The sequence below is a fragment of the Phaseolus vulgaris genome, chromosome 3, assembly GCF_000499845.2.
Source record: "Phaseolus vulgaris cultivar G19833 chromosome 3, P. vulgaris v2.0, whole genome shotgun sequence".
NCBI classification, from domain to species: domain Eukaryota; kingdom Viridiplantae; phylum Streptophyta; class Magnoliopsida; order Fabales; family Fabaceae; genus Phaseolus; species Phaseolus vulgaris.
The window spans coordinates 6,717,351-6,728,244 of record NC_023757.2 but is presented as its reverse complement, the minus strand read 5'-3'; the positions used below and the strand labels follow the sequence as shown (position 1 = coordinate 6,728,244).

Genomic DNA, 10,894 nt, shown 5'->3' with positions numbered 1-10,894 from the left:
TAACTTTAATTATTAAGATTCATGTTTCAGAAAATATAAAAGGAAAGTGATGCTTTTGATAATCCTAAAATATGAAAAAATATTAAAATAATAATATTTATTAGGTATAAAAATGATGGATTGGTATTAATCAATATAAAATAATATAGCATGATAAGATATGTGATCCTGAAGGAGAATGTGGACAAAACTAAAGTCATGGGCAGAAGATATGCATAGATTATTATTTATATAAATAAATGTATTCAAGATTAGGGGCTAATAAATAATTAAAAATAAGTCAGCATTATCGCGTGAGGTTACTTACACCAGCATTGGGTTGCTCATGAGTTTCCTTTCCTTTTATATCTAAGTGAAGAGATAAAAACACAACATCATCGTCATCGTCATCGTCATCATATCATGGCTTCTCCTCTCAGAATTTCAAGGCTCATCTCTCGCTCCTTTTCTTCTACTTCCTTCTCTGCACGAGGTAGAGATGTGTTCTTCATCGCACCCCACCTTCTCAAAGTGGTTTCATAATTTTTCTGTTGAAAAAAAAATTGTAACCAAGCGATTTGCTATCTGTTTGTTCATTTTTTTTCTTTCTTGAACTGTTTTTTTTCTTGTTTGGAAAAGAAAGTATGTTAGGAGGTTCACTCAATGTTTGGTATTTGGTTAGTTGAAGACAGTGTGTTTGTTTGTCTTGTGTTTTCTTAATTGTACTTGTTGATCATCGGTTCAGGTACAACTACTGTTTGTTTGGGCCACTTTTAAATTTATGTTTTACTGGGTGCTTTGATTTGGATTTATCGTTTGTCTTTTAAGGCTGTTGTTAATTAATTATGTGCACGGATCAAAATTTTGAAGACTAAAAAGTAAAACTTTCAGGTGGGAATAGTTACCTTGGCCCCAGACTCTGTAAATACAGTACTGCTGCCGCCATTGAAGAACCCATTAAACCAGCAGTGCAAGTGGAATACACCCAACTCTTAATTGATGGGAAATTCGTAGATGCTGCTTCTGGTGCGTGTTTATTTTGTTAATCTTGTTTCCTGTGGGACATAAAGTTGAGTTTTTGGCTAAGCAAACGGTGGAAGAATAAAAAAAGGAAAATAGAAGAAAATTTTAAGGGCGGCTTTTTTGGGGTATCTTACTATTTGGATTCTTGTGGCATCAGGTAAAACTTTTCCAACTTTGGATCCAAGGACGGGGGAAGTGATTGCTCATGTTGCTGAGGGTCACTCTGAAGATATTGATCGAGCGGTTGCAGCTGCGCGCAAAGCATTTGATCATGGTCCATGGCCTAGGATGACAGCTTATGTATTTGATCATAACCCCTGTCTAATGTTTCTTTTCCTGTGGTTCACAAAGGCATGATCTCTGGTCTCATGATTCCGATTTGCTTCCTTGTTATTTGATTTTATAGGAAAGGCAAAGGATCTTGTTACGTGCAGCTGATCTGATTGAGAAGCATAATGATGAGATTGCAGCACTTGAGACTTGGGATAATGGAAAGCCTTATGAACAATCTGCTAAGATTGAGATTCCAATGCTTGTTCGTCTGTTCCGCTACTATGCTGGTATGTGGGACACAAAATGTGCAACTTAGCCTACCCCTCTTTGATTGTTTTTCGAAAATTTGGTGACACTTGTGTTTTCATGACTCCCCAGGTTGGGCAGATAAGATTCATGGTCTAACAGTTCCAGCTGATGGACCTTATCACGTGCAAACTTTGCATGAACCCATTGGTGTTGCGGGTCAGATCATTCCTTGGAACTTCCCTCTTGTCATGTTTGCCTGGAAGGTTGGACCAGCGTTGGCCTGTGGCAACACCATTGTTCTCAAAACAGCTGAGCAGACACCATTATCTGCTTTCTATGTAGCAAAACTATTTCTCGAGGTTTGTGATAATATTGACCAATATTTATTTTGTACGAAGCATAATTTTGTGGAGTTTAATGTGCTCAGAATCTCTGCAATCCTCATCATTTCGAATTTGTAATCTGTCTGGCAGGCTGGACTTCCTCCTGGTGTTTTAAATGTGGTTTCAGGATTTGGACCAACTGCTGGTGCTGCTCTTGCAAGTCACATGGAGGTTGATAAGGTACTAAAATATTTGGCCACTGCGGCAGTGGAATAACGTACTTCCTCTGTCCCACGATGACTGCAGTTTTAGTTTTTTTAAAAAGATTCCAAATTCATTGATGTTCTTAGTTTAAGCATGAATCTTTCTTTCATAATTTGCCTCATATAATGTTTTGGTTTACAGATAAAAGTAATGCGTGAATCGACAGAGTGAGGTTATTTAACAAATCTGCTTTAATAAGTGACACATTCATTGTGGTTCTTATTTTGTGTGCAGAAACCTTAAACTGTAGTCATTGTGGGACGATAGTGATAATGATTTTAGTGTTGGCGTGAACGAGTATTTTCTATTAAATTGCCAGTAAAATTTCCATGGCAATCAATTTCAGTTTCATTGTCTTGTGTAAAAGTTTCAAGTTCTAATATGGTATTTATTAGACATCTAGACACGATAATGACTTAACAGCATGAATATTTGTTATTCTCTCACAGCTTGCTTTTACTGGTTCCACTGATACTGGGAAAGTTGTCCTTCAATTGGCGGCTAAAAGCAATCTTAAGCCTGTAACTTTGGAGCTTGGTGGAAAATCCCCGTTTATTGTGTGTGAAGATGCTGACATAGATCAGGCTGTTGAGCTAGCACACTTTGCTTTATTCTTTAATCAGGCATGTAAAGTATAGTGCTCTTGTTGTAAAAAATCAGTGATCATGGGACTTGGAAAACCTGATTGGTGTTGTTTGTGGCATTCAGGGACAATGTTGCTGTGCTGGGTCACGAACATATGTACACGAAAGTGTATACGATGAGTTTGTTGAGAAAGCAAAGGCTCGTGCTTTGAAACGTGTTGTTGGCGATCCATTCAAGGGGGGAATAGAGCAAGGTCCTCAGGTAAAATGCTAAGAATCCCTTACATTGCATCCTCATGTTTGATCCTGGATCTTTGTTTTCCAAAATTATTTGAGGATATAGCATGTCTGAATTTGATACTAATTGCTGATGACTGGAAATAGGTTAACCTCCTATTCACATTCCCTTGTCTTAATGCATGATGATTCTTATAAAATGTGTAAATACACTGATGATTTCATATACAATCCAAACCATAAATGCAGATTGATTCAGAGCAATTCGAGAAAATCCTGAGGTATGTCAGACTTGGGGTTGAAAGTGGGGCTACCCTTGAAACAGGAGGAGACAGACTTGGCGACAAGGGCTACTACATTCAACCTACTGTCTTCTCAAATGTTAAGGTATATATATATATATATATATATATATATATATATATATATATCTTCTTAGTTGCATTTAGCATCTTTTATAAACCAGACTGAAAAATAAAAATACATCTTCTATCTCCTAATGTTTTCAATTTAATTTGTGACAATCATCACCAGGATGACATGCGGATTGCAACGGATGAAATCTTTGGTCCAGTCCAATCCATATTGAAATTCAAGTAAGAAAACAACGAGTGTGAATTTCTTTGAAGAGAATGGTATTATACTAGTATCTGTGCACTAATTTATGTGTTCATCTTCCCAGGGACCTTGGTGAGGTAGTTCAAAGAGCAAATAACTCACGATATGGGCTTGCAGCAGGAGTGTTCACAAAGAACATAGACACTGCCAACATTTTGACTCGGGCACTGAGAGTAGGAACAGTTTGGATAAATTGCTTTGACACATTTGATGCTGCAATTCCCTTTGGTGGTTACAAGATGAGTGGTCAGGGCAGAGAAAAAGGAGAGTATAGTCTTAAGAACTACTTGCAAGTGAAGGCAGTTGTTAACTCCCTGAAGAACCCAGCATGGCTTTGAGTTTCAGCATTTCTAGCATTTTCTGATGATCAATAACTCTGTTTCAACTATAATGATCAATAACATTGTTCATTTGTTTCTTATCTTATGTCTCTTTCAAGGCACAGCATTTTTAGGTGTTAGCCTGACACACTATATTACTCTTCAAGGTGTTTCTTCCTCCACCCCATCAATATCCAAAAATACAATGTCAATCCTTTTTTAAATTACCTTTGGATTAGCTTTTACAGAATCTTTCGGATACCCTTTCCAGAATTTATAAGTATATTTCAGAAAATATTTTCTGGAAATTTTAGAAAGCATTTTTCAGAAAAAAAAATTCCAGAATAAGATTGCAGAACATATATGCACGTTCTGGAATGTGTTTTCCAGAATAAACCATTTGATGCGGGGGTGCAGGAAGAATTTTTGTTGGGGTGCAGGAAGAAACATCCTACTCTTGACTTGGCAAACTCATCTATGCTGTTTTGTTTTTATCATGTTATGGATGAAAAAACACTACAGACACTTACATCATCCTAAGTTAGGTTAGTTTCTGATTTTAAGGATATAAAAACTTGTCTCGTGGTAAGTGAAATTAGTACATATTGAGAAGTGACTTTTAATTTAATATCATAAAATTCAGTTCAGGTTTACGCTTATTTATATATTAGTTAAAAAAAAAAAATTGTTTTAGAAAAAATCAAAGTTTACTATTATTCAAACCAATCACATATTGGTTCCAAGCTAAATTTAATTTTTAATTATACGTGTTTGAATTAGATTATTTAAATTAATTTATGTAAGTTTTTTCAATCATATGATCTTTTGAAAGTCAATGATAAGAACAAATTCAATCTCACGAGGGAAGGAGAAATTGGAGCGTTGAACCGAACACGTGAAGGACAACTCGCATGAGATAAACAATTAATTAATCCAAAAAAAATATTTAGAAGGAGGTTGATCCCATAACACTTTAAGCAGAAATTATAGGAATTTTTTCTAACAAATTTTGTAGGCTAACTTTATCTACATTAATTTTAATTTTATATACTTATTTTTAAATGAAAATATGTGTATTATTTTTTATATTTGATATATAATCTATATTTAGAATTTAAATGAAAACAATGTATTTTATACCTCACATAATAATATTTTTTAGATTTAAAATATAAATTTAAAAATATAATTAAAGATAAACTAAAATTATTAAATACTTACATAAAATGAAAGTATCTTTTTATATATATTGTTATAGATTTATTATTTATTTTAATAAGTAAAAAACAGATACCACAATTTTTAGGATAAAATCGTAAAAAAATAACAACGTCATATATAATATAAGTTACAAAGTAATATAAGTTACAAAGTGGATTTTATTTATTAATTGTTATAGATACAATTGATATCCCATTTTTAAAAATTGGCTCTTCACAAGTATTTAAAATTTTAATACTTGCCAAAAATAATCTTTGGAATGTTGAAATATTAATTCATTGTAGTACTACTATAAAAAGATATTTTTAAAAATAATATATAAAATGACGTGTATTACTAAATCTGGAAGGTGTAAACAATTAACATTTTTTAAAGTTGGTGTTAAATGTTATTAGTAGAACCCAGAACTTTTAAAATTATATCCACTAAAATCATATAAAACTAATAGAACAAGTTTTTTTTAATAATTATTTACTTTCAATACTTTTATTTTATTTTTATTTTTGTTTCAGTAGTTACTTAGTTTGATTTCAGTAGTATATAATCAAGTATGCTAAATGTAACTAAAAATATGTCATAACCTATGTTGCCTTTTGTGTATAATGGATGATCATCTAGTATACATCACTCCATCTTCAATCCCTCCACAAGATAACTTTTTCTTATGCATGAGTTCCTTTGGAAATGTGTTCATAGTCAATCATTTTTTTAAAGTTTTTGGACTATCCATGTGAATATATTTACAATAATTATGCACTCATCCATTTTATTTATTTATTCTATTTATTTTATTTATCTTCAGTTATATATTGATCCATTTTATTCATTTTAATTATCTTCAATTACATATTGTATCATTTTATTATATAGTTTATTTATCTCCAGCTATGCAGGTCTATTTTATTGTTTAATTCTCTCTAGTCACGCACTGCTCCATTTTATTTATTATTTATTATATTTATCTTCTGTTATGCATTGATCTTTTATATTTATTTTTATTTATCTTCAGTTACGTGCTAGTTCATTTTATCTACATTATCTCACTAATATGTATATTTTAATTATAATTTTATTATTTGTTTTGGTTTAGTAAAGATTTGAATCGTAGATGAAAATTTTGATCTTGAGAATTTAAATGAGTAATTTTGATCAAGATGAGATTATCTTGTATTATTCTATTAGCCATGGTAAAACTAATTTATTTCGACTAGTCACTACATATATTAATTCAAAATTTTTTATAGGAAATAAAAGTAGATTATAAAAAATATCACAAAGGTTGAATTTTTATATTGTTTTGATTTTTTTAATGATAGTTGTTTTCACTTTTCCATTTTATCCCTCGTACATGAAAACAAATTGTGCACATTTAAAATATCTCAATAAACGGATGGAATGAATTATTTGAATCCATGTCTGCGATTATCAATGGAATCTTCTTGGAGACAAATTTAAACACTAATGTTATAGAAAATTCAATCACTTTTTGATAAACACGACATTCTATGTTACTATTCATCTCAAACATAGATGCTATTATTATTCTATAAAGACCTATTATGGTCACTTTTCATCTACCATTTACCTATCAAGTTAATCCCCCAATTAACATGTTTCCATCTCCACTATAAAATAGATGTAATACTAAGAAAAGAAAGGACTCTACATAAATTAAAGTCCTTCTCTCTATCTAAAATATGTAAAATAGAACATAAAATACTCTCATTGTAAGAATTGTAACATAAATACATATACTTTTATAAATTAATCTTTATGTTACTTCTTCCTTTAGCCTATGATCTTATTAATTTTAGAAGGGATGTTACAATACAAATCAAGGTCGTAGGTCTCTATCTTCTTCAACTTAAGAGAAATCACCTCTTCTCCCAACCATATTTTTCCAAATTAGCCATATATTATTCCAAATTATAATTATAAATATAGTATATTCTAGATTGCACAAAAAAGGTTTTTTTTTCATAAATAAATTATGTTCTGATTGTGAAATTCATAATGTATTTAAGGATCCAAAAGTGTATTCTGAATTTTAAAATTTGAAATGCATTTTATTTATGACAAATTTTTTTCTAGATTGTGTAATCACTAGAATACATAATATATTTTTCATAAATAAATTATGTCCTTTTCAATTCTTAACATATTTGTACATTTGAAAGTGTATTTTGAATTGCAGAATTCAAAATGTAATTCATTTACATTTCGAAATATATAATCTGAAATGGATTTCAAGATTTAAGTGTATTCTAGATTGAATTTTTTTGAAAAGTTGTTATACTTAATACTTAGAGGAGGTAATAACATAATAAATTCTCACATTCTATAATCTAGAAAACTCTCATTAAACCCATAAACTCAATTGATCTTGTCTCATCTCACACAATGGTTCCAAGAATCACAATGACAACAACAATGGTGTAAGTGGAGCCAACAAAGAAGCAATGGGGGAGATGAGGTGTATGGAGTGTTAGAAAAAATTAGGATAAATGTATGCATTATATAAATGGTATTTTGATCTTTTACAACAATTGTCATTATGAATTTGTGTTATAGAAATTTCAAAATAAAATTAAATAAATTTCTAAGTAAAATATATCTAAAACACACGATGAAATAAAAATATTTAAAAAAGTGAGAGTTTCTTAAAATTCTTTGATTTAACGTTGAAACAAAACTAGGCATATGTGTTTTTTTAAAAAAAAGATATTATACTATGGAGATCACAAAAATACTATAAGGACTAAAAGATATTTAATAAACTCTTGTATTTTTCATATTGTGTTTTATTACAAATTAAAAAAAATAGAAATTAATTAAAAGTATAAACATGTGAAGATCCAATAATGATTTCTCATTTGTATTTGTTTGTGCAACTTCAGCCCCTAAAGGCTATACCCAACTAACCTTATGTAGTTTGTGTACATTGTTAGCTGTTTTCTGTCTGCTGCTGTTCCAACTAAACCCTAAGATCCATTAATGAAGGAAGCTACCTATGTTGCATTGCATCCATTCAAATGCCATGCCTATGGATGACCTAATTATTGTGTCATCTCTCTATTTTAGGTCAACCTTCTTAGCATAAAGATTCTTTGACACAGTAAAAAGTGAAAATATCTGCTTAACAACTCCTTATAATAAAATTTTAAATAAATAAATAAAAATTTAATTTATTGTATTATGAAGAATATGTTTTGATTATTTCTTACATGGCCAAAATTAACGCTGATAAAGTGGGGTGGGCTGTGAGGGACGGGTTTGCTTATTTCAACCCGCTGGCTCGTTTAGGTCCGTCTCGCATAATCTGTAATCCGCACGAGCCAAATGCGGGGCAGAACGGGTTGGCCCGCATAACCCGTATAACTTTAAAATGTATAATTTTTTTTACACTCTCATATTTTTTTAATGTAGCCTCATATTTTACTTTTCAAAATTTTTAATAACATCTTATTATGCATGTTTTATGAAAATAATATTATAAGACCATTTGTCTAATAAATCTAAATAAAACAAATTCAAAAAATTTATTTAAAAATTAATTTTTTTTAATAAATATTTCTTATGCGGCTGAGGTCCGCGGACCAATTCTTATACAGGCGAATTAAAAAAAATCAGTCCGTAAATTTTATAATAGACGCGTAAATTTTATACTAGACGGGTAAGTGCGGTGCGAGCCAATCCCATATTGCCACAGCCAAAATAACTACGTCTTGACCTTTTAACTAGAAACCATAATTAAACCATTTGAGAAGCAACAAAAATCAATTAAGTTATCCATCTTCTTCTGATACCTGCGTTCAATTATTGAGGCAGAGAATTTAACTTACAACAGTATTATTAGTCTCCACTCAGGTGAAAAAAAAAATATAAAAGTAAAGATTTATACCCAATAGAAAGATTATAAAAAGAGAATTCCTAAAAAAAAACTTAGAATGAAGGGATGAAAAAAGTGATATATATGACTTGTATAAAGTACGAGTAAAGCTTCCTCATGATTTCTGATAAATTGTTTTCAGAAATTCTCTTTACGTAATTTTGGTGAATAAATTTATATTAGTGGCATTCTGGTGGCATGACTTTGAATCTGGGTCTGTCTTTGCAGTAAGAGTAAAACATGAGTTTCCTCCTTGCCCAATCCATAGCTGCTACTTGCTGCTGTGAAAGCTTAATAAACTCTGGTCCATTGACTGGGTCTTGGGCTGAAGGATTCACCTTAGAGCATGAAGAAACTGGTGCTGAGGGGTCAGATATGCAGCCACTCAGTTCTATTTGTGCCAATGAAACAACAAATGGTGCATACTTGTAGTTAACTGGGTATTTGCCTCCATTAGTAGCCCATTCTGAACCATCCCATATTGTGGCATACACCGACATTGGTTTTGATGGATAAATAGAAGGATGTGTGTTGCTGTGTATGAATTCCCTCACTGGAACATTGTCCACTAAGAACCTACATAATCCACAATTGGTATCATTAGTAGTTGCCATTTAGCTAAGATAATTGACACTTAGGTTCAGCAAAGACGAACTGAGTGTTAATTATGCATAGTTTTTCCATTATGATATTCTTTCAATTTCAAGACTGAAACAAGACTTGTCTAACTTACACTGTGTGATAACTGTTCCACAAGATACTGTAATGATGATACTGCTGTGTTGGGTCGAACCAGAAATAGAATTTCTCTTCCCTCCCTGTGCTGACACTTCCATTGGCATAGACATTTGTTTGAATAACCCAGTCATTTCTCTTATCATGACCCAAAATTTCAATGTCTATTTCATCATGGTTGTGAGGGAATTTATCTGCATTTGACAGCTGATGTTTTCTCGAGTTAATTTCTTGAGGACATTCATAACCTCAATGGTAGATAATAGTAAGAAAGAATGTTGTCAATGAAGTAAGTGTCTGTGCTGTGATAGCATACATATATGATAACAGAAGACTCTTAAGCATAGAAGAAGTGAGCGTACATAAAAAGCAACAACAACTCCAGGTGACAAGCCAGAGGGTAATTTGATTGCAGCACTGAAAAATCCATAGTTATATCTTCTCTGTGATACCAAGCCGGAGCCTAAAGAATAATAGAAATTGTTATGAAATGATTAAAGCAAAACAAGGGACTTGCAAAATTTCAATAACTTGACTAAATGAAGAGGTTTTTCATATCAACCTGAGACTTTGTCGAGAGCCAGTGTGGCCGTGGACCCATTGCGGAGAAACTGGATATTGGAGGCCCCAAAGGCCTTAGAAAAAGCTTGATCAACTGGGACAAGAGGAAAAGAATCCGTCAAGCGTGTGACAGTTGGAATTGTAAAAGGCCTGTTGTGTGAAGAAACCACAGTGGTTAAGCAAAGGATTAGTAGATATGAGAAGCCTAGTTTTTGTTGGCAAAGTGCCATGTTTTGTGGACATGTGAGGAGAAAACATGTCAGATTGATTGGGTATATATTGGGTGTGGTTTAATGAATGGGGTTCATAATCTTTGCTTAGTTGTTTTCTAGCTGGCCATTGGCCAATTGCCTTTCTCCTTTAGACATTTCACAGTATTTTTTTATAGGTGTCTTGGATCATAAAGGCAAAGATCCAAAGGGTCATGTGGGTGTGATTTGTTTAGGTTTGGCAGGGCTTCTGTAGTGGGGCTGGCCTAATATTGGGTGCATGGGATGGGAATGGAGTGTTTAGTTAATGTTTGATGGGCAATCTCCCTCCCCTGCATGGCTGTAACATCTGTTACTTGTCTTATTCCTTCTAAATTTGTAATTCTAGCTGTGATCAATTGGGAGCAAC

The 10,894-nt window shown here is 32.2% G+C and overlaps 2 protein-coding genes across 2 annotated transcripts; one reads left to right on the top strand and one right to left on the bottom strand.

Moving 5' to 3' along the window:
* Positions 1 to 254: 254 nt before the first annotated feature.
* Positions 255 to 3,971, top strand: LOC137806472 (benzaldehyde dehydrogenase, mitochondrial). The gene is made up of 11 exons (XM_068606611.1): positions 255 to 472; positions 871 to 1,005; positions 1,160 to 1,302; positions 1,409 to 1,562; positions 1,654 to 1,883; positions 1,998 to 2,087; positions 2,561 to 2,734; positions 2,820 to 2,957; positions 3,182 to 3,319; positions 3,467 to 3,528; positions 3,615 to 3,971. Exons 1-11 carry the CDS (start codon positions 403 to 405, stop codon positions 3,886 to 3,888), a joined length of 1,608 nt encoding a protein of 535 aa, XP_068462712.1. The 5' UTR covers positions 255 to 402; the 3' UTR covers positions 3,889 to 3,971.
* Positions 3,972 to 8,971: 5,000 nt separating this feature from the next.
* LOC137806471 (probable xyloglucan endotransglucosylase/hydrolase protein 33) lies at positions 8,972 to 10,630 on the bottom strand. Its single transcript, XM_068606610.1, has 4 exons — positions 10,278 to 10,630; positions 10,078 to 10,178; positions 9,714 to 9,922; positions 8,972 to 9,556 (listed from the first exon to the last, which is right to left on the bottom strand). Exons 1-4 carry the CDS (start codon positions 10,504 to 10,506, stop codon positions 9,160 to 9,162), a joined length of 936 nt encoding a protein of 311 aa, XP_068462711.1. The 5' UTR covers positions 10,507 to 10,630; the 3' UTR covers positions 8,972 to 9,159.
* Positions 10,631 to 10,894: the final 264 nt, after the last annotated feature.

Coding starts and splice junctions, on each gene's coding strand:
- LOC137806472 (XM_068606611.1), top strand. CDS start 403: ATGGCTTCTCCTCTCAGAATTTCAAGGCTCATCTCTCGCTCCTTTTCT. Junction 1,303..1,408: donor GGCCTAGGATGACAGCTTAT/GTATTTGATCAT, acceptor TTGATTTTATAG/GAAAGGCAAAGGATCTTGTT. Junction 1,884..1,997: donor TAGCAAAACTATTTCTCGAG/GTTTGTGATAAT, acceptor TCTGTCTGGCAG/GCTGGACTTCCTCCTGGTGT.
- LOC137806471 (XM_068606610.1), bottom strand. CDS start 10,506: ATGGCACTTTGCCAACAAAAACTAGGCTTCTCATATCTACTAATCCTT. Junction 9,923..10,077: donor GAGTTGTTGTTGCTTTTTAT/GTACGCTCACTT, acceptor AGAAAACATCAG/CTGTCAAATGCAGATAAATT. Junction 9,557..9,713: donor TGGAACAGTTATCACACAGT/GTAAGTTAGACA, acceptor TGGATTATGTAG/GTTCTTAGTGGACAATGTTC.